This window comes from Xiphophorus hellerii, chromosome 3 (genome assembly GCF_003331165.1).
Source record: "Xiphophorus hellerii strain 12219 chromosome 3, Xiphophorus_hellerii-4.1, whole genome shotgun sequence".
Classification (NCBI taxonomy): domain Eukaryota; kingdom Metazoa; phylum Chordata; class Actinopteri; order Cyprinodontiformes; family Poeciliidae; genus Xiphophorus; species Xiphophorus hellerii.
The window spans coordinates 28,852,110-28,879,074 of NC_045674.1; the positions used below are offsets into that span (position 1 = coordinate 28,852,110).

The 26,965-nt window shown below is 38.3% G+C and overlaps 1 protein-coding gene across 2 annotated transcripts; it reads right to left on the reverse strand.

Moving 5' to 3' along the window:
• Positions 1–58: 58 nt before the first annotated feature.
• On the reverse strand, positions 59–26,776 carry LOC116716953 (uncharacterized). Of its 2 annotated transcripts, none has more exons than XM_032557971.1 (11): positions 26,640–26,776; positions 25,444–25,594; positions 24,562–24,633; positions 24,402–24,478; positions 23,827–23,927; positions 20,868–20,984; positions 17,535–17,609; positions 3,326–3,464; positions 997–1,079; positions 815–911; positions 59–747 (listed from the first exon to the last, which is right to left on the reverse strand). In XM_032557971.1, exons 1-11 carry the CDS (start codon positions 26,697–26,699, stop codon positions 580–582), a joined length of 1,140 nt encoding a protein of 379 aa, XP_032413862.1. In that variant the 5' UTR covers positions 26,700–26,776; the 3' UTR covers positions 59–579. The 2 variants fall into 2 exon arrangements, with proteins under 2 accessions (XP_032413862.1, XP_032413861.1); XM_032557970.1 differs by having other exon boundaries at positions 25,444–25,600.
• Between the last annotated feature and the right edge of the window lie 189 nt (positions 26,777–26,965).

The following is a 26,965-nucleotide window of genomic DNA, read 5'->3' on the forward strand; positions in this document are numbered from 1 at the left end:
ATAATTAAACTTAAATCCTCAGGATAAACCAGTGGTCTTTGCTCTTTTTTAAAAATTGTTTTAGCATATCTGGATTAAGAAAGCTGATTAAAAAGATTTGGATTTCAAAAGAACATACTCAAAGTCCACGTTTAATGCGTGTGAATATGAATTCTGATATATGAAGCTAAAGGAACTGAAGCTACCAGTGCTTTGCGGCCATAATGTGAAAGAAAACGAAGAAGTTGGACGGTGAAGTGGTGCATGTGTCGCCCCTCCCATCCATAAGATTCATGTATTCATTTTTTTTTTTTTGCCACTGGCCAATCTCACAAAGAGCCTGAAATAACAACTTGGGAAGATTTGATGAATCAAAGACAGAAAATGCTTCATCATTTTCATTTTTCATAGAAAAAAAAGCTTCCAGTGAAGCAGAAATAGGCCCTGAAATCGACTTTCTGATGAACCTTAGCGCGGCGTGTAGACGGTCTCCATGAAGAACGGCAAAACGAGCCGGCTGAACTTTTTAGTGGGTATCTATAACCTATTCAGGCGTTGCTCGGCCCCCGTATCCGCGGCGACGGCTTCCTCTCTGGCGGGTCACTCGCTCTGCGGACCGGCCTGTCGCTGGCTGACGAGCTTCCACAGGTGCTGGCTGACGGCAGATGGCTTCTTGTAGATCATTCGCCGGTCTGCTCCTTTTATGTGGACGTGATTGGCCGATGGGTAGGACTCCTTCAGGAACCTCTTTTGATGTTCGGCGACCATCTGGTGCGGGAGGAATGTGATTTAGCATAAGCGTTGTTGGTTTATAGCAGGAGGAAGAGAAACTCACTTGGTTTAGGTGTTGAGGCATTTGCTCATCAAAGGAATCCCCAGTGAGCATGCTCACCGATATCCGGCTGGAGAGTGGCTTAAACTTTGTGATGTCCCTTTAAAGCACAAAAACAATTTTTAAAAAAGTGTCTTCTGGTTTTAACATCCGAAAAGGTACAATGTCAGACGTGTTTGTCTTACCCGACTTGAGCGACGCTTTCGTTCATAAAGTAATGCTCGTCCACAGCGCTGCTCTGGTGGGCGGGGTTACTGAGGAGGTACTTCTGTCAGGAGGAGAGACTAAATTTAGCCTGACTTCAAAATAAATTAGGCCGAGAAATTCTGCCTACGAAGATGAGCATCCTGATTTGATTGTTTTTGAGAAGGTGATGCATTCATCTTTAAAACCAGCAACAAGATCAAGAGTTTAATTTTGAAAGAGCACCAAAATGTACAACTTTCAGGCTTTTAAAAAAAACAAAAACATTAAGGCGCATCCCTCTGTCTACTGTCTATGAATAAACACAGGGTCTCATCTGATAAACATTTTTAATGATCTCAAATAGTTTACATGTGCATAAGGTTTCTGTTTGTTTTTGGTGGAGATTTGTCTGGGTGTGGTTGTGTCGCTGCAGCCTAACATGGCAACGCTCCGTCTGGAGAAGAGGAAAAAGTCCTCCATGGACCGAGAAGCATAATAAACTTTATTTTTAATTAATAAAACTGTTGTTGAATAGCAAAACGCCACACGATGATTTGACTTCTAGCTTTGTACTGTTCTGGCCGATCAGTGATATTTAAAGGGGTATTATGTAAAATTGACTTTTTTGAGCTTTACATCACGTTGTAATGTTATTCCCTCATCAAAAACATATCTGGAGTGTTGCTTTCATCTTTTCACGCATGTTTGAGAAATCCTTTAATCTCCAGCTGTGCAAAACGCCTGATTGGACCTAGCCCCGCCTTCAAGGACAAAGCTCTGAGAATGTGTTCTTGCACTACTCTGATATTACCAATATTACTTCAAAATGGTCTCAAAACAATGTTATCTTTTATTGCGATAACTTCTGGGACAATGTATCGTCCAGTAAAATTAGTTATTGTGACCAAATTCCAATATTCTGTCATTTTCTGAACCCCATCTAATACATCCCTTTATACCCCAGGGCTGATCAGAACACGAACAAAAAAAAAACTCCTAATAATCTCATTCTCCAGCGGTCGAGTGGAGCAGAAACCCTGGTGTGACTGCGGACCGGGTCGGTCAGAGCTTACGGACTTCAGAGACAAGCTGAACTCCATGAAACCGAGCCGATTTCTCTTTACCTCCATTCATCATCCAGAAGTTACTGGACCGGCTGCCTTAGAAGTTATTAACGTTGTAGCAAACATCTGCTCTGGCTCTGCTGGGCTCTGTGTGCACATCATAACCTTCCCTGGCCTGACGACAAGGTCCTTGGAGGATTCAAGCACAATGATGTCCTTATCTCCTTGGCAACAACTGTAATACTTGAAAAGCTGAAATGCCCTCCCCCCCCCATCGCTGCTGCCATCAAATGGTGGGCGGCTGCCAGCAGGCGTCTTAACAAACCGCTAACATCCTTCACTTCAGAAAATGGCAGAGATGCAGAATCAGAAGGGCAAATATCAGGCTAATAAGTTTTTATTTTTTTATTTGTATTTTTTAAATTAAATGCCAGCACCCAGCAAAGAGCTTATCGCTCATATTACTGTGTTTGACCTGTGAGGAAGCTTTCTAAGCAGCAGACAGACAGGGAGCGTCTGCAGCACCGTGTCAGTCCCAGGCGAACCCGGCCTCGCTTTTCGTTTATTAAAAAAAAAAGAAAGAAAGAAAAAATGACGTGTGGCTTCCTGCAGTGATTCGGCGTGTCTGACGGTTTGGAGACAGAAACGCTCCTTCAACAGTCGCCCACTCTGCTTTCGAGGAGAGGGGGGAGGCGGCGATTGTTCCCGCGCTAGCACCACCCTGTGGCTGAAACGGGGAATGTTCTGCCCTGTGCACTGCAAAAACACAAAATATCACCGGGTATTTTTGGTCGAGTTTCTAGTGCAGATATCTTAGTTTTGTCCTGTTTCAAGAGTACTAAGCAACAAGTTACTTTCAGCAAGATATAAGAGCTTGTTTTAAGTAAACAATTCCTTAATATTGATGAAGAAAGTACTAGTTCCATTGGGAAATTATTTCACTGACAAGATGGGAAAATGTCTTGTTGCAAGTTAAATAATCTGCTTATAGAACTACTACTTTTTCATCAGTACTAAGGAATTATTGACTTAAAACAAGCTCCGATATCTTGCTGAAAAGTTACATGAACGTTAGCACATTTGAAATATGATAAAACTAAGATATTTGCACTAGAAACCGGAACTCTGGTGAGATCTGGTGAGATGCGCAGGAGACCAACGCCCCTAAAAACCACCTAGAAGACATTTCTTTCACTTTAACAATTCTGAAAAAGTTTGAGATTTTTTTGCTGTTGTTGTTTGCAGCTGTGAAGGCCGTCCTGACCTGCCGCTGGATGACTTCCTCCGAGACATTTTCTCCTTTCAGCATCGGCTCAATGGCGCCCAGGATGATCAGCAGGCGGCTCAGCCCGGTGGCGGCCGAGAACTGCCGGGCTTGGAGTGACGGCAGCAGCTTCCCGTACCTGAGGAGGAAGAAAAGCAGTTGAAAAAAACAACAGAAACACACAATTTAGAGACGGGTTTCTGTTTATCAATTTTGTCCAGTGAGGAGATTTAGCTGAATCAGTAGCAAAAGTTTGGCTGAAGACACTTTGGGATCTGTAGAGGCAAAAGAAATCTGTTTATTAATGACAGAAATGCACCAAATAATAAAGCGTAGAGTAGGTTTGAATTAGATTTGTTATTTTCAACTCGAAAAAGTGTGAAAATCATCTGATTGACCTAAATAATCCAGTAAAATCGACCAAATAAATATCACAAAATCAACGTAAACTCAAGTGACTTAAAGTTTCATTATATTGGTACTATTGCAATAATAATTAAAGTTGCAATAAGAATTATCTACTACTTCCTTTTTAGATAATTATGACTGTGACAATCATAGCCCCACAAACACTTATACTGCTCCTGGAAAACATAAAGAAGTGTGATTTGTATCGCTGATGCAAACAGTGACAGGATTTAATCGCGTTTTCTAATTTATTGATGCTGTCATTAAACAAGCAGTGGAGAAAATAGTCAAACTAAATGTCCTAACAGTTTTGTGAGGAATTTAAACAGCATTAATTGGAATTTATTGTGACAACAGTAAATCAAAATTCTCATCATACTAAATTCATCACGATAAATGATAAACGATAAACAATACAATAACCCATCAGTAAGTCAAACTCATGCTATGCTGCCTTTTCAGTTGAACAAATTGCACAACGTTCTTAAAAACAGAAAACATTTGCCTGGGAATTTTTTTTAAAAACTCCCTTTTTTGGCAGATGAGAGAAGAAGAGCTGCAGGATTTTGTAACTCAGGAGGCCCAATCGGTTTCGGCCCACTGGTGCTCTGAATTGGCTGGTCTCAGCCTGTGGCACCCAATCAATAGCGTGGCGCGGCAGCTGCCGACGTCGCCGTGCCGACACGCAGCCGGCGCCGAGCGCGTCGTCGCCCCGCGTGTCCCGAGAGCCTCGTCCCTGGTTCTGCCTTATCTGGATCTCAGATGCTCTCAGTTTAAACATCTGATGAATCACTCTCTGCATTCGGAGGCTACAGTCCTGGAAGGCATGAGGACAGGGAGGCTGATTTTTATTTCAGTAAAGCCCCAAAACAGGAAAAATAAAAGAAACTACTGTCTCTTACATTTTTAGACTTCAAATTTAGAATAGATTAGAACAGAATGGAGTAGAAAGTAGAATATAAATGTCCTTTATTGCTCCACAGTAGGGAAACTCAGACATTTTTAAAAAATGATCTGGTCCTACATGAGTCTAAACAATTAAAATCGAATGTAAATTTGACAGAAACACGTTTGTACGGAAGAAGGTAGCAGCACTTGATTAACTGATGATCAACAAGTGTGACAGACTGAATAAAAGCAGGAGTTTGTTGCTCTGGAGCATGAAGGTGTTAAGATGAGGCCAGGATCAAAAGACACAGAAGCAATCCAGGAAGGCTGGATTCAGAAAACATTAAGGTCAGCACAGACAGACTGGTCATAATTTTTTCTATGTGGGGCGATCTGCAAATGCTCGATACTTTCATGAGAAACTGATCTTATCGAATGATCCACAAAGGCCTGAAAATCAGCGATACTCCTGAGAGAGACCGACAGACACGGCCATGCGGTTAACAAGTCACCTCCATGCTGCCAATTTAGTGAATTTGCTGCTGGATTTAGCAACTTTTCACACACACAAAAAAAAAAACAATCAGCAGGTCAAGCTATAAAAAAAGAAAAAAATTGATGATCAGCAAGAAAACTTAGCGTACTCCTTGTTAAGTACTCAAACAAGTGGACTTCCAAACATAATCATCCAAACCAATAATCAATGCTCAGAGAAATTGACAAAAAAACAAAACAATCAAAGACCTCCGTCCCTGGCGCCACAGGTTTCAGTTTGTACATGAAATGATTACAAACTAAAACATCAGACTGACCTGCTCAAATATGTAAAAAATAAACTGCAACAAACGTTTTTTTCCAAATGGCTCAGAAAGTGCAATTAGGAATTCCAACTATAATGTAAAATAAATAATAAAACGTGACATCACTCAGAGCACAAAGCATAGAATTAGACTGGATAGATCTGCCCTTATGGAAACCCGATCTAGAATTTTTTTCAATATCAGGACCGATATTAATATCAGATCGGTGCATCGCTGCAGAAAGGCAAGAAAATTATGGACAACTGAACATCCTCTGTATAAAACTGCAATGGAAAAACAAAGTCTTCAGTCAGAGGTTTCGTCAAATTTATCGTAATACAGACTGCTACAGGAGATCTTTCCTGACCACAGTCATCACCGTCTCCAATAACTTTAATTAAATTAGACACGACATTTAAGTTCCCTTTGGGATCAATAAAGTATTTATATTTGACAGATGGGTTGCTCTTTTTACACCACATTGATCCAAAAGCTCCACAGTTAAAGTCGGTGGGTTTTTACCACAAGTCACATTCTTCAGCACTTCTTTATTCGGCTCTTATCGTGCTGCTATCATGCTCCTTTCATGTGTAAAATAAGCCATTCCACCTGTGCTTGATACGACACATTTCTACATAAACCTCAGCTAAGATACATCAGGCATGGCTCCGACAAAGTGTGTCAGCTGTGATTGGTCAGATAAAGCCCCAAACTGCGGGGAACATATTCAGCTGTTACTCACTGAGATAACATGTCTGCCATATTCATAGAAAGGCGAAAAAAAAACAGCAGTCCTTTCTGGACAGGCAGCAGGGGGGGGGATGAAACAAGTGGGATGTAATAATTCCCCGTCTTCGTGAGACAGAGAAAACTTTGTGTATCAGACTTCTGAAGAGTGACGTTTTGACATTTTCATCTTCCTTTCCACAGTCTCCCTCTGAAGTCATTCTGGCACCACAATTTCGAGCCGACTCTTCGACCCGGCTCTTAAAAGACATCTCAGTCTCTGCACATTTTCCACCTGTCACCCTTCTCCGTACCACATGGTTCCAAAAATATATATATATATTTTTAAAAAAGTAAAAAAGATGGGGATGGGGGGGATAAAAAAACGGGCAGAGGAAAGTCTCTCCCTATCTGCCAGCCAGTTCCAATCTAGTCAAATCATCCCCAGGTCTGGCATTCAAACATTATTTCAAGGATTCTCCAGCCACCTGTCCCATTCCTGCCTCTTTTTTTTTTCCCCCCCGTTTTTAATTCTGCCCCTGAGTGAGGATTATGCGAGGCAAGGCATGCGTGTCAAAGGGAAATTTAGTGGGTAAAGACAGCCAAGATTGGTGGGATGAATTAAACAGATAACGGGAGGAGACGAAGTGGGGGAACCATGTAGAGCAAAACGCCTCACCGATGTTGGTCATTTCAGAGGGGCCCTTTTTTTTTTCCTTTTTCTTTTTTTTCTCCTCCCCACAGGAGCGAGGAGGCAATATCTAAATTAATAAAGTGATGAAATGAGTTTGTGCCGTGGACTTTCTGCTGTTTGACTTTCCCATCTGGATTAGTGCAGGCTGAATGGACGCTCTGTTACTTTTGTTACGACTACGCAATTCACTGTCGGAATTTGGCCCCGTAGCGATAAGGCCCCCCCCCCTGTCTTCCTCTCTTCTTCCTCCTCTTCCTCCTCCTCATTACCATCTCATTCCATATGCAGGGCCTCTGTTACCTGAGTGGGTGCTCACGCACAAAACACCAACTATTACACACGTGTTTGCCAACTATTACAGCGAGCGTGGAACATTTAAACACCAGGCTCTACTGTTACGCCAAAACGTCGATTTTCCTTTTTTTTTGTCCTCTTACTGGACCCACACAGTGTGGTCCTTCTTATTATTGGAATATAACAATGTCGTGTGACTCGGATCAAAGTTTAGATGCTTCAAAGGGCATGGAATGATTCAGATTCAGTCTCGATTAATCGTCGATTTGTGTGACGATTAATCGGCAATTAATTTTACAGCGAGTGGCAACAAAAAGTAAAAAAACAAAAACAACACACCAACAATTAACACTGAACTACATTCCACCAATGGAGGTTTAAAAACAGGAAACTTGTTGATGAAAAACACAAAGTGCTGGTAAGACCAAAAGGTGAACAATAAATACATAATACTCAAAATTTGATATCTCTCACTTAAAGAGACAGAAACACCCAGTGGAATTAGGGCTGAAACTAAAGATTATTTTAGCAATCAAATATTCCTTCAATTATTGTGACGATTAATAATTTAATTGGATAAAGAAATTGCACATTCTGCACAGTAAGCCTTTTCTTAAACAATATTAGGAATGCATTAAAATATGCAAGTAAACAAATAATGAAATAATTTTTTTGCATAAGAAAAGAAACTAAAGCAGCATTCCTCTAAGGTACAGTTCATCACTTGTAGCAAATGATATTTGCAGATATTTTTTGGACAGTTTTAGCTTAATTACTGCTCTGACTATGTTGGGTTTTTTTCACCAAACTGTCTTTTTTAAGAACGTGCACTCCAGTTGATAATTAATCGATTACTAAATTAGTTGACGATCACATCAACAACTGATTCATCACACTAATCGCACTTCATCTGACTAATCGTTTCATCCCTACATGCAACAATGCATGATTTTGATTTCCCAAATAATGGCATGTCTTTATAAATTCACCCGTTCACTGCTGTTTATATTTAGCGCAGCTGTTTGTGACAAATGATAAACGTAGTCAAGCACTGTGATATTTAATAGGCAAAAACCAAAACACTGGATGTAAAAATCACATATTTTGGAGCCAAAAGGAGCGCTTGCAAGTTGGCCTCTCTGAAACAAAAAGTTCTCCACCGGAGGGATAGGAGTGAGCAAAAATGTTCTCAGATAAGAAAATGTGCCGTTCTAACTTCTTCTTTAACATCTTATTTTAGAACAAAACATCTCCCTGTGTCTAAATATTATGTTTTTAAATAAAATGTAAAAATGAATGGCTTTCTCCAAGCCTTCCTTATGCATATTGTACCACGATAATTAACCATTACAGCAGACTTACAGAGCTTGTATGGTGGGACGGGGCCTAAACGGCTTTTGTGTCAAAAAGTGAGACTTTCAGCTGCTTCTGTTCACTAATGCTATGTTTTTGCAAAATGACTCATGGCTTTGTTATACAACTATCTCTGTGACACAGTTTGAAGAAAGCAAAAATCTGCTCCTTCCGAGAAAAATCTCTTTTCCAGACAGCTAACATTATAAGCTCATATTCCAGTTGGAGACTTTATTATTACTACTTTCACCTTGTATGGATATAATAGGGCAATGATGCCAGATTTTCTTATCTATATATATACAGTATATATATATATATATATATATATATATATATATATATATATATATATATATATATATATATATATATATATATATATATATATATGAAATTACTTATCAACAAGCTTTGACAGTATTCTGTGCTGATTTTATTCTTCCTTTCTTTCCTTCATACATTTTACATATTGATGGAGCTCAGACATGGAAATGAACACAAATACGAGCAACAAGCCTGAAAAGTGCAAAAAAGAAAGGAATGAAAAAATGTAAAATGGATGTCCGTTAAAAACTCACCTGTTATAAACTGTAAACATATATTGTTAATCCTGCAAAACGGGACTAGGACACCCACTATGAGTATAAGTGCAGAGTTGATTGTTCTGGTCTAACCAGCTGAAAAACAGAGCAGCCATGGTGTCACCTTGTGAACCAGCCCCATTTCCATTGATTCGTTGTACAACTAGGCCCCTCATTATTTATTTTTAACATCACATGCCAGACGAGGGGGAAAAAACGGGGAAAACTGCTGCTCTTCTACTGAATAAATACACTGTTACATTAATACATAAATAAAATCAGGAGTGGATGTTGTTTGTACTTTTATAAAAAGCTGAACTGAATTATACAGTCATGTTGGGATTATGTTGTTAAGAAACTGCATCTGATACTGTCCTGGGAAAATGATGCAGAAGGAATGAAAACAAGCATTTATGGTGTTCTGTAAAAACTAACACCTTTGTTTACGTACACAGCACCTTGGTAGAGACGTGTAAAGAGGCATAAATAAATTCATGTTTTTTCTGCAGAAGCATAATCTCACACTGGAAAACATGCACGCATTTATTACTAAGCAACCGTGTCTAACAGAATAACCAGAGCCCCACTTATTGGCATCCCTAACAATTACCATAAGATACATGTAACTGCTGTTTTCTAGGTTACATCTTACTTCTTAAGTCTAGATGAACCTTTAAATTAGCAGACCATGACTTCCTGTTTCACAGGAGCATAAACATGATGTGACGTGAAACGGCCACTTCTTTTAGCCACTTTTTAAATTTGGAAAAATAAAGAGAACTTAGTATTTATATAAGGCAGACATGTGCCGAGTTTCATTATTTAGGAAATAGTTACTTTAATATTAGAGATGCAGATATTTATATCTGTATCGATCCAGATCCAGAAAAAAATTCTGGATCTGGTATCAGTGACCATGTGTCTGATTCACAGAGGCGGATCTATGAAGTCTAATTCTATGGTTTGTGTTCTGAACGACATCATGCTTTATTGTTTATTTTACATTTTATGTTTGTTGCAGTTTATTTTTTACATTTAGGACCTAGGTAGTCAACCTGTGGCTTTTGTCAGCTTCAGTTTCTTTATTGTTTATTATGGTGAAAAATTAATTGCCAAGCGGATTGAGCTTAATTAGCTCTTTCCAGATCCCTATAAGTCAAATCCACCTGGCTGCATTTCCATCTCTCACAATCAGACACCGATCGGCAGGGAATGTGAGAAGATGCAACCAAACTCACAACCTTCTGATTGCCATCTGAGTCACAGCTGCCCCAGTGCAGACAACAGTTCCAATTATTGTACTTTCCGATTCCTAATCACTACGACTTCAGCTTCCACCACGTTCACACAGTCAGACCTAAAGCTGCCACTTCAGAAACAACCCAGTCGATTCTAATCAGGCTCCTTTTTGCAGGAGCAGGCCTGCAAAAGTTCAAACTGCTACGCTGAGAGCGAACACAAGGTGTCACTCTTGCACCGCAGCAGACGCCGTTCCCTCCTCTGAACTCTTCCACTTGGCATGGATGCTATAGATTGCACGAGGGTAAACACACGTGCACACCCCCACACACACAGAAAGATGCTAAAGCCTCACAGTGCGGACCGCTACAAAATGACCAGACACGGAGAATTTAACGTGTTTCTATATCGCTTCACTTCCAATCTCATGGACAAAGTCAAAGCAGGTTTTTTTTTAAAACAATGTACTTGTTTAAAAACTTACTGAGTTTTTGCATATAAAACATACAAAACATACATTCCAACCAACACTGAACAACCTCCTACTGCCAATCAACACGTGGGGTATGAAATAAAATAAAATGATGCTGAAACTATTAAGTAAAAAATTAATAAAAAATGAAAGATGCTGTATAAATACACAGATGAATATACAGGTAAATGAAATAACCTTTCAATCATTCAATTCTAATGTCTAGATAAAGTAACAAGATCTTATTGAGGAATATTAGTTATAAGAATTAATATTAATCTTAATGGGCGCTGTTCTTTTATTTTATTCCATTCCACTCATTTGTTTCAGACTGTACTTTCAAAAATGACCAAAGCAGAGTTTCCACTAGGGAATGCACCGATCCATTTTTTGTCTGATACCGATACGATATCTGAGGTTTAGTATTGTCCGATACCGATCCAATTAAGCCAGAAGTAAGTGACAGTCTGAGAGAAAAGTACAGCTGAGGATTATCTCTGCTAATAGTGGTTAAACTACCCATTTACACAGCATTTTGATTTTTAATTTATAGTATAAGTGGAATGTGCTGCATGCCGTAAGCAGATGTAAATAACTCTACAGCCGAGTACAGAGCAGATTGTTTTTTCCACGCTCCGCTTTGCAACAGGAAAACGGACTTTTTGAAGAGCAAAAACAGCTACACTCAACAATGAATAACTAATTTTTGCAAATGAACGCTTATTTAATTTAGACAAAATTGGGGATGCACCGATCCACTTTTTTCCCTTCTGATACTGATGCGGATATCTGAGGCTTGGTTTACCGATCGACTACAGAAAAACATTGAATCTGAACAGTGAATCTGAATTCTGAATTGACAGAATTTTTTTTTTTTAAACACAGACATAAATCTACTGAATTACTAATTTATTTGACAAGTCTGCACCAGTACGGCACACTAAAATACACCAATAGCTTCACAGGTTTAGTCACACATGAAAGCACAACACCACTTTATAGATTTGAACCACATTAACATTATAGCTGTAACCACAATGTTTAAATATCAATATGTAACAATCTTTCTTTCTATCTATTATCTATCGATCTAACTAAAAGTAACAGTTGTGTCTGTCCTATAGAGCTGGGTAGAATGTCTGTCTTTCTGGGAGGGTAACAGGGTGACACACACACGTGTATCATACTTTAGTGTTTATGTGAAGCTGACAGGGTGTGTGTTTCTGAGCAGGTTTTGATGAGCGTATTAACGAGGCAGATTGATGAATGAGCTGCAAAGTGTCACTTCTAATCCAGACTCATAAATCAGTCATAATTGCAGCCAGACGCAGACAGCTGTGAGGCTTCGTCACCTGATGGGATTCCTCTGGGTCTGTTTTCAGGTGTACACACACAGAAAAAACAACAATGGCTGTCGTCTTTTTCTGTAGTTTTCCCCCTTTCTTTTAAAACAGACTTCCTTGAACACTGCAGCAGCAACGTTAATATTTTCTGACATAATTAGCCCATTGTAAGACAGACAGCTTTGGGCTCCCTCTCCTCCTCTTACGCTGATAGCCGCCACTTCTTCTTTCAACATGAATAATTAACGATTGATTACAGAAAGCAGTTCAATAAATGTACGAATAATTTAACAATCTAATACAGAACAGCTTTTTCTTCATAAATATTAACCTCGACACAGCTCAATTTTTCTTTAGAGGACTGGATCTCGTGGGAATAAACTCAACTTCCTTTTGTTATCAATTCTTCAAAATGAAACTGAGTTACAATTAGTCTCTTATGAGATATGTTTTCATTTTATTCAGTTTGTATTATTTATGAATTATACTTTAGGGCTAACTGAGTTGTTTTTATGATTTGTTTTTATTACTTTTTAAATATAATAAAAAAAATATAGATTTTTATTTTTACAGTGACTGTTGATGGTATTCACCCACTTGGATGTCTTATCCTTTTACAATAATCATCTTGTTTGTTTACTTTTTTTTTTACAAAACACCTTTGATGCAAGAATGAAAAGGTATCTCTACAAAATAATGAAAATTTACAACATATTTAACATGAAATAAGTGACTGAATTATTATTCAGTCCCATTAAACTTTAGCTGCAATTACAGCACTGCAAACGTACTTTATTTTTTATGTAAAATAAATATTTTGATAAAAACAATATTAATGCATTCACTTATTTTATGTTAAATATTTTTATAAATTTTTTTATTATTTTGCAGAAATCAATTTTCATTTCGACATTGACAAAAACAATCTGTCAATAGAGCCCCGTTTCACTGATTGTGACTGATTTGTAAAAGCAACAAAAAGTAAAAATATCCAAGAGGGGTGAATACTTTTTAGAGAAACTGCCTGCCTAGAAATTCAAATTGTCCAAAATCAACCAAAAAAAAAATAAAAATAAATCAAATCAATCAAAGCATAACTTGCTAACACTAAAAGCAAGGAGCTGACGAGGAAACCTTCAAGTGGTGCTCTTGTGAAAATTGAGCTGCTCTAAACTCAGTGAGGTTCCATTAAAACAGCCAATCAGCAATCATTAAAATCTGAGGACTGTTCCATTAGAGAAGAGTATTCCCTGCTGCTTCTGCTCTCTGAACAAAGAACTGTTGCCATGGCGCTCATTAGTTTTACACTCTCGGCACTCGCAGACTGTGGATTAAATGTGGTTATTTACTTTCTGTTAAATACAAAATGAAGACAGGTGTTATTTTATTGTTCTGTTTGGGAGAAAACCTCACTGATGAAGAGCTGCAGGAAATGATCGACGAAGCCGACCTGGATGGCGACTGAGAAGTCAACGAGCAAGAATTTCTACGGATAATGAAGACGACCAATCTGTACTGAAGTGTGTTGCAGTTTTAAAACCTTTTCAGGATTAAATTCTGACCTTGTTCCAACTATTACTGTAGCTTTTCTGGAACTAAGACAGGCTCTCTTTGTAAATAACTTTTTAAAAATCCTTTGTCTTTGTACAGGTTCTTTTTTTCTATAAGACAAATAAAAACAATCACAGTTTCGTCTCATGTTTAAACTGATCGTGAAGTGTCAGTTTGAGAAGTTTTCCTTGCAGAGGAAAAATTGTAAAGTAAGCAGAGTGTGAGGGATTTGGCAGCCCGATCTAGTTCTTTTAAGTCACAGAAATAATTTAAACAAATGCAGTATTAGTAGTACCAATAGTACCTTTAAGTATTAATACTTAATTATAAATAAAATAAGCAGAAAAATAGCCAAACTCCCACTGGATGAGCTGCAACAAATTTGAGTCCTTCCAGTCTGATGAAACCAAAACGTAGCTTTCTGTACGACAGGGAAAGCGAGGAAATTTGTCGGAAAACTAACACCTCTCATTGTCCTCAACATACCTCTAAACATACAACTGATCATGTAATGAAATAGTTTCAATAAAAGCTAGAATTTTCTAGACCCAAAACCAATTGATAATCTGACAAGACTTAAAAATTCGCATTGCACTTCATCTAATCTTTCACTTTACAGGAAAGATTACGTAAAATTTTTTGTACATTTCTAGATGTGTAAAGCTTATAGAGATACAGGAATTTGGGGAGCAGCAATTGAAGTTGTCTGGCTGATCATAGATTTGTAAAAAGCCTGACCTGACGATTCCAATTTTAGCCAAAATAAAAAATTTTGCCTGAAAAATCTCAAAATATAATGATAAAATTTGCTAAGTGTGCAACAGTGGGGTGACTGTTGTTGACCACTCAGATTCAGAGGTGATCTGGTGGGCAGGTCGGTCTGTCAGTACTCTCTCATGCAAAACGGGACAGATTTTCAGACACTTGCAAAGGTTGATAAGATCTGTGGATAAGATCTGATTCTCATAGGTGTTGTCCAGTCGCCCATCACCAAAAATTAAGGAAATTTGGGTGGATTTATTGGCGTACCCCTAACAGGAATCTTTCAAATTAGTCCAAATTTATGAGCCACTTTCAGACTTTACAGTGAATTAACAGTAATGTTCAAACAACAATTACAAACATTCATCAAAAAAATCTATAGGCTTCCGAAATTCTTATTTCTGAACTTGTCACTTCACAAAGAGGGTCTTGTCATGCATGCAGCGCTTCCAAAGACACACTCGACCCTCCCCTGATCTCTGCCGTGGATTCATCATTAGGCCCAATAACCTCCGCACGAAAGGAGCTGAGACACCAGCTGTGAAGTCTTCAAACCCCCCAAAACGAAGAAGTGGACCCTTAACAAAACCGGCGCACAGCAGAGAATACCTACACACACCTTTCTCGGGAGACGGTGGCAGTTCGTTCTGCAGATTGTAAGAGGAGTGGCTTTAGGAGCGAGCCTTCGTTAACGAGCTGCTCTTTGATGTGGAAATCCTACCGGTCCCGGAGCAGAGCTCAGGCGCCGTCCTGCTCCTTTAACCCAACGTACCAAACGCTGTCAGACTTTTGACAGCTAATAAACCCTGAGATTGAAGTTGATCCACGCCTTCAGCACGAAAAGAAAGAGCTGTTGTGAAACGTGTTTTGCTCCCCGAATGGAAATAAAGTGGAGATGATAGAAAGAGGGGTTTTTTTTCTCTCCACCCAAAAACTAAATGTAAGTCTTTGGTTCATTTCATCTCTACTTTGCTTTTGCACAGAGTAATTGGATTGCAGCTGCAGTCATGTTCTCATTTAAATGAATGCCTATTAATCAGAGGATAATTGGACACATACCCCTGATAAATGGTGCTGCTCCACTTTGAGTCACATACAAATTAGGCCATTTTCAGGGATCCATTTCTTATCTGGCTTGACTCGCGCTTACATAAGCCACAAGCTAATAGTGGTCTTTGGACGTGCAACATCCTCATGGGCATAACTCAATTATTACGCCTTTACCACTTTCCTCACTGCAGGTTTTTTTATTGTTGGATTTCACGTGTATTAAATGTTAGTGAGGAATTCTAGCTGACACTGCACAATGCATAACGTCAACGCATGCAAAACACAGAGTTGGGTTTTAAGAAGGAGAACTAGAGTAGGAATTGATTATTAGAACAGAAGACGAGCTGTAGTCACAAGTCACAGTTAGATCTGTAAATTTGAATATTTTTTCCATTTGTTTTACTTTTGTGTAACCAGGCTGTTGAGTGGCTGGCTAAATAAATGAGATAATAAAAAAAATACAAGGGTGATTTAGAGCCATTGTAGATTGAAAAAAAGAAAGGAGAAGTACATTTTTGCCAAAAACCTCAGAAATCTTCTAGAAAAATAAAACAAGGAAAGTTGAAAAAGTTGATAATTTGCCAGAGGAAAACTCTGAAACTTTAACATCTCAGACATTAACTTGGAAATTTCTGACTTTGAAAAATCAAAGTTTGCTAGAAAAAAAAAAGAAATTTCTGATTATTTTCAGAAATTGTCTAGAAAAAACATGAACATTTCTGAATTCCAAAAGTTGAAAATTTGACTGTTGAAACAAGGACTTCTCCAAGTTTTTTTCTAGAATATCTCTTAGAATAATCTCAAAATTTCAGAGTTTTCTTTTTTCTTGTAGCAATTATTCGACATCTCTACAATTCATCAAATATCCTGACCAATAGCAATCTCTACCTTTTAGAATCAAATTTCTTAATCATTACTATGTGCACAAACAAGAAATTTCACACGTCTAAAGAGTTTGTGTCCAGGATGTGTGGGGTCTGCTGAGATGTTAGCTGTCCATATTCCCTGGACTTGTATAAGTCCTGGATGAAGGGAAGGTCAGTCCTGATGGTTTGTTTTAGTTGGGACCAGTCCTGTTTTGTGGATGAGCCAAACCATCAGGCCATATGTTAAATTAAATGTAGAGAACTCAGTAAATAATCACTTAGGATTCATTTTAATGGGCTGCACATCACCAAGAGAAACTGTCAAACACATAACGCTACTTTACAAACCTTTTCCCATTTGCCGTGAGCTAACAGAGTGAAGCATGTGCAAGCACTTCAACGTTGACCTGATAAGACACTTGAACATTTTCAAATGAAGGAACCTGCCTGTGCGAGATAACCATCCGCCGAGGGGCTTTCAGGCTGAACATTTGACAACAGAGAAAATCCTCAACAATGCGTTTTCTTAAACGTGTTTATCAGGAGCCCCTTGGATGCTAGGCTGTCAGTGAAATATAAAAGCTCTCGACAGTTCACTAAATTATACACTCGGAGCAAAAATCTGGAGTGGCGTCGTACCGCTTAGCAGCCACACAGGACAGGCTGTGCTTGTTCCCGATCAGAAAGGCACCAAGTATTGCGTAGCTGGCATTTCAATCAACAGTTCCTCCTCTGCACTCTCATGTATGATAATTACAGAATAATGGAATATGTGCTGCGACAATGACTGCCACTTAACATGAATCGTGCCACGCAGATTAAAGCGGTGTTATTACACTTTCCGTAACCCGGTCCCGACAACACTTTGTCCTCCCCCCATCCTTCCATTCATCTGTTTCAGGCCAGCAGACTACAGACGGCTAATGTGCTTCCTCGGCCTCCAATTAATCACGTTAATGAGCCCCACCCAGCAACGACAATCACAAGCACACGTGAAACATAGTGTCACTTTTGTGTGTTGCCTTTAATTTTAAACCTTTTACTTTTTAAACGTAACACCCTGGACTTTGTGCCTTTTTCTACTCCGTTTCTTCACTTCTTCCTAATATCTATTTCCAAGCTCCTTCACTCCTTGACCTCTTCCTCCTCTCGCAGACAAAGAGTCTCCAATGAACTCACCAGTACTCCTTCCATTGGTCCTCTTCAAAAACGTCCTCTGGGATGGGATCTATCAGCACCAGGTCTGACACCTGCCTGAGGACAACAATGACACACACACACACACACAAGTAGACTCGGATGAGGTAAGACTTTAACTAGGCTGGACCACTTTACGTTGTAATGAGTGTGAAATAGATGGCGCCGTTCCTGCTGTCAATGTGCAGATTTGTCATTTTATGGCAGCCATGCACTTTGAGGTAATATTTCCATTTGGAAAGGATTCATCAACAATAGCGTTCTCTCTCTCTGAACGACAGAAACATTGTCTAAATCTAAAGCTCTAAATCTTTCAGCCTGGTGCGGAGAAGTTGACGTGTTAATCACCGAGTTGTCGGTGAGTTGACTGAATTATGCCAGATGACAGGAAGTGGTGTTGGACCATCTTTAACTCAAAATCTAAATTTGACCGGGTCGGTAAAGCAAACAAACGTGTTTTAGGAAAAAAAAAAAAAAAATTCTTTTTAGACATAAACTGGATTTGAGGGAATCTTCAGTGATAAATATTGTTTGCACGATTGGGAATGGAAATTTGCACAGTTGCAAATTTTTTAATAGGGAATCAATGGAAATAATAATCCTAGAATATAAAATATTACAGGATGTCCACAAATGAGGATTTGAGATTCGGGGAAGCACAAAATTTATCATAATCTTGATTGAAACATTCAGTTGTTGTACTTATCATATAGTATATCTATCCAATTGCTCTATCACATGCACACTTCTTAAAGTAAATAAGCATTCACTATGCATTGACTCCATCACATGCACTGTTAATTTCTAAAACCATTTATTGACTCCATACTTCTAAAGCTCCAGTATGTAACTTTTATAAACAATTAATTTTTTTGAATATTTATTAAAACTGTCAATTTGGCCTGACAGCATAATATGAGACAGAATCTGTGCGGGGAAAAAAAAGAGTCTAGTCCCTGTAGTCGTACTGCCATATGCAGAAATACACCACTTGATCAGAAACAACCAATCAGACCCAGGAGGAGGGTTTTAGCGCTGTCAATCATCCTTATGTACATGTTCAATTCAAATTCAAAACTACTTCATTAAACCCAAAGGAAAATGAAATGTTATTGTAAGTCAAAGTAATTACAAATTCTTCAAAGAGTTATTATAGACAGTGATGGCTGTAGGCAGGAAACATCTGTAGCGGTCTGTAAACATTTTGTTTTGCCATAGGCAAAACTAAATTTCCACCTTAACTACATTGACAACATTGAGGTGAAGTAAGTTTTAATTTTATTATTCTACAAATTGACATTGTTATCTATGGTAAAACACACCCTTCCCTTGCTCTCTGCTACGCTATAACTAGTTCCCCCCTGCTGCAAATGCTAAAATTAGTTAGCATGGCCACCGATGATGGCAGATAAACCGTTTTTCTGGAATGGTAAGTTGTGTCTTCACGATTAGAACATTGAGCAGCATGTACATGAGCCTGATTACATAATCCTGACTCTGGTTGTTTCTGATTAGGGGAATCGCATTTCTGCAGATGGCTGTAGGACCACAAGAAGAAAGCAGAGGAGTTCGAATTTTTCACTGATTATCTGTCTGATGTTATACTGTCAGGACATGGTGACCATTCTAACGAGCCTATAAGAAAGAAAACATATTGTAGATAAATTAAAGTTACAAACTACGGCTCTAAGTCGCACATTTGACTACATGAAGGCAAATTAAGTTTTAATTACATTATTCCACAAATTTACATTGATATCTATGACAAAACAAAATGTTCATATTTTACTTTGGGCTTGATCCAGTTTGTCTAACTTTTTTCTTATTAATTACTTAATTTAAAAATAAAATCTCTTTAATTCTATAATTGCAAAACTTACAAGCCAAACTTCCCATCACAGATATCCAGAAATTTACCATCCCTTTGCAAATGTTAATATGTTGTGACAAACAATGGTTTGTTTTAGCAAGTTTTACATACGGAATTTTGAAGAAGCATCTTAAATCTGCAAAAATCTAAATATGTGAAAGTGCAACAACATCCAGATTCAGTGGCTTCAATTTGACCCAGCAACGCCTGACAGCTTCACAATTTTATAGACTGACAGTGTTTTTCTGAAAGTGGATCCTGGACAGGAAAATTGTTACGACAGTGATATCTCTGACAGCCTTCAACCGGTGGGAACGCACACAGTTCTGACATGGTGCAGGAAATATCTCAAGCAGAGAAGTCAACAAAACAAGAGTTGAGACAATATGGGATTGTGCAGGGTTATACCCCAGGAAGGCTCAATAGAGTTCAAACCTGAAAGTGTTTTAAGCAAGGCAGAAGATCTATATTAAGAACACACAGGAACAGAGGGGAACTTCTCAAACAATCAGTTGGTTCGTGGTTATGAAAAGTTAGTGAATATGGATTCTTTTGTCAGGTTAGTCTTTTGTGAACCACTGTGTTGTAGCAGGTCAGAAAATCTAACTACATAGAAGGTTGTTTTCAAATCAACAGGTTACATTTAACTATGATTGTATTATAACAATAATTTAGATTAGGCTTGTTTGTCAAATTAAAAGTGCCTTTTGAAAATAACAACCTTCAAGCAGGTATTAAATATACTTTTTGTTAACCCCACATTTCTGTTTTTATTTAATTTTTTCCCACTGGTCTGGAAGAAGCTTTAGAGTAGCGTAGGAGATACGTAACAGTAGACAGCAAATAGTACTTCAATTTTTTTTTTACATTATTTTTTTCTAACACATTCTTCATTTGTTTAGTGTTTTGGTTCAGGGCAAAAATACAAAAGAAGACTTAGTGATGAATGACCTTTTAAGCCAATAAAGGCCTTTTGCAGTGACTTAGCATGCATTTAATCACAGTGCATAAAAAAAATAATAATAATAATCTGAAAACAATGGAAATTAGCTCCACAAAAAACTGGAGCTCCAAAGGCTGCAAAACCCAACAGTGGTGTCACTGCAAAAAGTTTAGGAAGTGACCAGAAATCATCTGCTATTGTTGCAGACCGACTGAAAGTCTTTCCGATTGTTCTCATAACATGAAAGGATTACAGTTTACTGGGAGAAGCTAAACGCATCCAATACAATTAATTTGTTTAGAGGTTATACAAAGAAAACTACAATCCCCATCTTTCTTCATTAACTTTGTTTGATGTAAAGGCTTTCCTCTGCCCACACTGAAACATTCCCCATGCCAGTGGGCTGCCCTCTTCCCAATCACAAAACCCAGAATACACTTTTTGCTAGAAAACTGTCTGACTTCTTCAGCTAAAACATTTGATTCCGCGTCGGAAGACTTACGCATCGTGAATGTGGCTGTAGAACCGGCTGTTGAGCGCTCCGAGCTCTGAGCCGACGAGCACGAAGGGGGTGGCTATCCCCGCAGCTTGCAGCAGTCGGTGCAGATCGTCCACCATCCTGCAACACAACACGTTCATCAATCTATGCGGGAAAATCAGGGCGAGCTGCAAACTGGGTCTGGAGGGTTTATACCGACTCAAGGTTACCAGAATGAAAGATGCCAATAACCTACATCGAAGTAGGTTTAAGACATCATCATTAATAGGAATAAAAAATAAAAAAAATTGCCAGAATTTGCTATTATAAGCTAGCTGGGGTTGAAGAGGTTTCAAAGTGTCAAAGGGTTGAAGAAGTCAACACACATTTTTGGTTTTTGAAGATTTCATTTTTGGAAAATTTTAATAATTTTTTCCATCAATGCTCTCCTTGGGTTTCCATAGTTCAGAGTGATGTCAGCACACCCAAGGCCACCATCTTGTTTGGTAAAAGTGTTTTACAGATTCTACTTATTTGGACTCAACGGACCAACGGAATATCAGGGCCACACAAGCATTTATTTATTTTTAATTACCAGAATAAAGTCACAATACTATAACAATGCAGACATAGTGAAATGAGAATACAGTAGAACGACAATAAAGTCTAAATAATACGAAATTAAAGTCTTAATATTACCAGGATAAAGTCGCAAAATTAGCAGAATGACACTTATTTTATGAAAACTCCTCCATGGAAAATGACAAAAAATTTAAAGGAAAAATATTGAACGTCTCGTAAAGTTCTACTTTGTCATTGGTTTTACAGATAAGGAATTACTTAATCTTTTGTGGTTTTCAAAGCGGAGGGGCCACCTGAGGGCGGTAGGGGTGTGCCTCGGAAAGCTGGAGCGAAGATGAGTGGAAAAAAATTTAAAAATAAAACAAATTGAATCCAATACATTTTCAAACCATAAATTTTAAATTACATTTTTTGAAAAATAAATCAAATCTATTTTTCAAGTATTATTACAAAATACAAGTTAAAACAATTTATTGAAATGTTGTTTGCCATGCTTGTCCTCATAGCAAGGCCCTGCTGTGGAAGACACTGCTGCAAAAAAACTTTCCAAAGGTCAATATTTCTGTACATATTTTGTAGATTTGCCTGTGGGCTTGCGAAGGGGGTCCCAGACCAGAAGCTAATGCTATTTGTTTCATGTCGTTTTTGTGATTACAATGTGAGAAAGTGTGTGGATGTGAATACTTTTGCACAGTACTGAATATTTCTTCTTCTCTGTTGCACAACACTCTAATTCTTTCCAGCACGCAACAAGTGTAAATACAATGAAACACTCTGAGATGAAGAGAGGAACTGGGAATTAAATTATTAATGTGATTGTTTTGCTTGACAGGATTCTAACAAGCAGCAGTTTGGAGCGCTGATTGATCACAGTCTTTCAGCCTACGACGCTAAACGTTCTTTGGCTTTGGCAGCTAAAAGACAAAGATCTCTGCAGAATCCCTCTGCGTTTAATATTTGATCATAAACTGAAAACGCCGGCGTGCCATGCTTTGAGCCTCAGAGGAACGAAGTGCCGGGGTTTCCTCTGCCATCTACACATGAGCTGCTGCTCCACACATTAACTCTCTGGAACCGGCTGCATCTTCCTGAAGGTCTCCCACATTACGACTGAAGTTTATTCTGCTCTTGCAGAATCTCGCAGTTCCCTCAGAATGTTATTTTCTGATCTTTCAGACCTGAACTTGACCTCCTGGTAAGGAAGCTGATATGAAAAGACGTCCAACTTTAAACTGTTCTGTGAGCAACATGAAGTCATCGAGCCTCCAAATTGTCACTTTTGCACAAAAACTGAACAAAAAGTTTCTAAAGAAAATGCTGAAATTATTACATATTTTATACGTTATCAACGGCACACCAGGGAAATTTAACACTACACAACATTCTCAAAACAAGTTAGAAACTAAAAAAGGAAGTGTATTCCATAATAACATATCTGGCAGTGGAACTGGAACTTTTGATTAATATTCAACAACTATTGACTTAAAGAAAGCTTCTGTATCTTGCTGAAAAGTTAGTTTTGTCTTATTTCAAGATTATTAAGATATTTGCACCAGAAACTGTAATAAAAATACTTTTTTTGTGTGCTTTTGCAGTAAATGTCATGAAGTGATTTTTTTTCCAAGGAGGAAGGATTAAACAAATTAACAAAAAAAATTAAAGCAGTTTGAAATTATTCTGCATCTTCACATATCAATTTAAAATCTATTTACGGAGATATGACGAGGTTTTTGTCCCACATTAATTTCAATGTTAGTAAAAAATAAACAGTCAATAAAAAAGTCTTTTTAGTTCATCTTTTTTATTAATGGGAAAAAAAGCCATTCAAACAAACTGAAATCTGTGTTTAGAAAAAAACAAAGAATGGCTCCCTAGATACCTGCTCTTAATAGTAACAACATCCAACGTTTGTTTTAACTGGAGCCGATTCTGAGGGACTTCTGATCCATTCTTCTTTGCTAAATTACAGGCATCTTACAGCTTTGGACCTCTCCCACTGATGCCAACTGTGTTGCTTGATCATGAACACCGACTTTTAATGGTGACAGTGTTGCCTACAGTCCTTCAGTTGTTGTTTTGTGACCTTCTAGATGAGTTGTCAATGCCTTTATGGAGTAATATTAGTAGGCTGGCCACTCCTGGGAAAATTCACCACTCATGCATGTTTTTATTTTCCCCCCTCATTTGACTTTTTCATCTCTTGCCCAATGGTCATTGGGGGAGTCATTTTGACATTAAAATGAGTTTGATTATCTGAAATATTTATTTATCCAACAGGAACAACTTTTTATGTCCCATCTGACCCAAACGGTCCAAATTAGATTAAATCAAACGGTAATGTTCCTGAGAACATTCCGACTTCACCTAGGGAACCATTGGCAACTGGACGCAACGTACTCACCGTCCGGTTGTGGACGCCCCCCAGACTTTCTCCGTCCCGGTCGTTTCGTTCTGCATGAGCCGCTTGCTGAACCCCAGTCCCATCCTGTCATATGTACAAACCTGATGGAACAAACGAACAAGTCAGCCCTGAAAGTTTGGTTTGGTTTTAATGTGTGAGACGCTCCCAACAGTAATCTTCCTTAACAACCAAGATGCTCTGTAATGATCTTGACACAGTGGCCAGTGTTGCTCTGCGTCTCACTGCTGTTCTACTTTAGTTGTTTCTGTGTAACTGCACTCCTCCCAACAAGCCAGTGACCTAATTTGGGTCACAGTTTCAGACAAACAACATGGGGCAGGCTGTCAGCCTGAGCGCTGCCGAGCTGAGTGTTGCTGAGCAAAAAGGAACTGACAGAGCGACAGCGAGGACCGACTCTGCATGACCCTGACAGCAGCAAACAACATGGCCACAAGAGCAAAGATTTCACCGCTCTAGCTCAGCGCTAGCTTCTACCCTGTGAATCCTTTTTTTCTGAGTGTTGTGTATAATTTACTTCTTTTTTTTTTTACATCATAAACATGACGATTTGTCACCTTTGTCAGGGAGGAAAGTTTCTCCTGCACATGGACCCAGACGTCTGAGGACATTCCTGTTGGTGCATCCAGTATAACTAATAAAAACAAGACTAGTTAGCACTCAGTTAAACTCAGCAATCAATCAACACAGAGAATGATATACGAGACAATTTATTACCGGCTGGTTTTCCCCGTCCTTTGCACAAAAGATGCAACTTTTGACCCAAACCGACATCAACCATCTGCCCGTCTGGAAGTACGAAGCAAAATAAATCAATCAAACTTTATTAGGCTTTGCTGAACTCTTTTCATCTCCTCAAGAATTTAATAAACCTCCACAGCTGGAGAAACACTGGTAGAGACTCCGTAAAACAAAAACATGCTTTATAGAATATTACTGTAAGCATCTTTTAAGTGTGGATACAAGCTAAAAATGTCTATGCTTACCATTATCAACTTGAATTTCAAGATGAAGGTAATTTTTCAAGATGGCCACCATTTATGAACCTTTTAAACCAGTTAATGCAATAAAATGTTACATATTTTGTTGACTTGGATGAACTTTATGTCACATTATTTGTTTTTGACTTTGGTCATCCTATTCATCTGAAGCCAAACATGAAGCTTTTTGCGAGTCCCACACCAGTCGTCTTTCAGTGGGTGTATTTGTATGATTACGAAAATGGTCTCAAAATGGCAATATTGTCGTTTATCGCAATAATTTGTAGGACAGTTTATCGTCCAGCAAAATTTGTAATCATGACAGACCTGATTTCTATGGTTCAGAATATGTAGAATATGATTTGACACCAAACCCATTTCAGTGCAAAAATTAGATTTTCCTCGAGAGCCAGGGCGGACACTTTGAGAATCGGCCGCCATCTTTAATTTTTGAGGGGCTTGCATTTTTTTAATTAAATACAAGCCCCTAGGAACATCTGTACCAAATTAGGTTCTTGTATCCACATGTGAAAAATTCTGCTGAAATATTCAATTATCTCCTGCACATATTAATATGAATTTGGAAACAGAATCGGTGCGTTTTTCAGACTCTGTATACCTTTTGGCAGGAGCATCTGTCCTTCTCTTTGCAGAGATGCATAGTTGAGGAACGGAGGAACGATCACGATCAGCAGCAAGCACTTTCCGAAGTTGATGAGGATGGAGCTGTAGGACTGCCTGGCTGAGGCGTCAGCTGGCCGCTCCGCTCTCTGTTCCCGACCACAAAATGATGGAAAAAAGGGAGAAGACAGTCACAAATCACAAAATGTGATTTTAAGAATCTGGAGAAGAAAATTTCACTTTTCTCAATCTACAGTGGTTGAGAAAAGTGGTACAGCGAATCGTGCAAACAAGAAACTTAAAAACATATTTTCATGTAAGCATTGTAATGTTATAGGTAGCCAGTTGGGGCATCTTCACAGTGCTTAAAAACATAACTTACTTTTTAAAGACTAGCATGTCAAACTTAAAGAGCTCACCCTAGTGTCAGCCACAATGTGTGATGAGTTATTCAAAAAAAGCTATAAATGTATCATTTTTATTGACCAAGAGAGTAGTTTGTTTGTTGAAAACTTTTTGTAACATGTTTTTTGGACCTAGTTAGAAGTCTAAAAGGAGACCACTCAAGAGTGATTAAATAAAAAACAGAAAAACACAGGAAAATATTGAACCTCATCGTGGGAACAGAGTGGAATTTTAGAACATTTTTTCTTAAGAATAGGAAAGAAATGCTATATTTTATCTTTAATTTCAACAAATATCAACACTGTATAGAAGAAAATGTATCCATCCTTGTTTTTCTTTATTTTAAATAATGGGAACAAAATGGCAGTTCTGTAAAATGACCTGTAGTAGACTTTAAGTTGTCTTTTTTTAAAACATTGTAGCGTGATTTAAATGGATTGAGGACAAGTACAGGTGGGTTGTACTTGTAAAGGTTGCAGAGCAAAAGATTTATTCACACTTTTCCATCCGCCTGTGTTGCACAACTACGTCGTTATGTTTACCACGTTTACCTGACATTTGTTCTCCTCTCTCTGTCTCTCTCCCTCTCTACAAATAAAAATAAACATTCACTTTGAATATCCCTGTAGCTTGCCTTTAAAAAGGATAAACAAGAAAATATCAAGAAACTTCGCGGGGTATTATTATAACAATGTTTGAATGTGTTAAATTAACAATTTGCTTCCTGAAAGCAACAGCAGTCAGTGGACTGAACTGTCACGCGCTACATGACCGCTAACAATGCGTTACCTTTTTATTCGCGTTGACGGGATCACTGCTTGCTGCCTGAGGTTCTGGTTTCCGACGCATTTTGAAAAGAACTTCGGAAAAAGTCCATGCAACATCAAGAATGAATGAAACCCAATGACTTCCTGGAGAAACTACGGGGGCCGGCGAGGGACAATCTTCATGCTAAACAAGTTACATTAACTCAACACCCGCATAATATCCATACTACTACTACTACAACTACTACTACTACTACTACTACTACTACTACTACTAATAATAATAATAATAATAATAATAATAATAATAATAATAATAATAATAAACATTACTACTACTACTGCTAT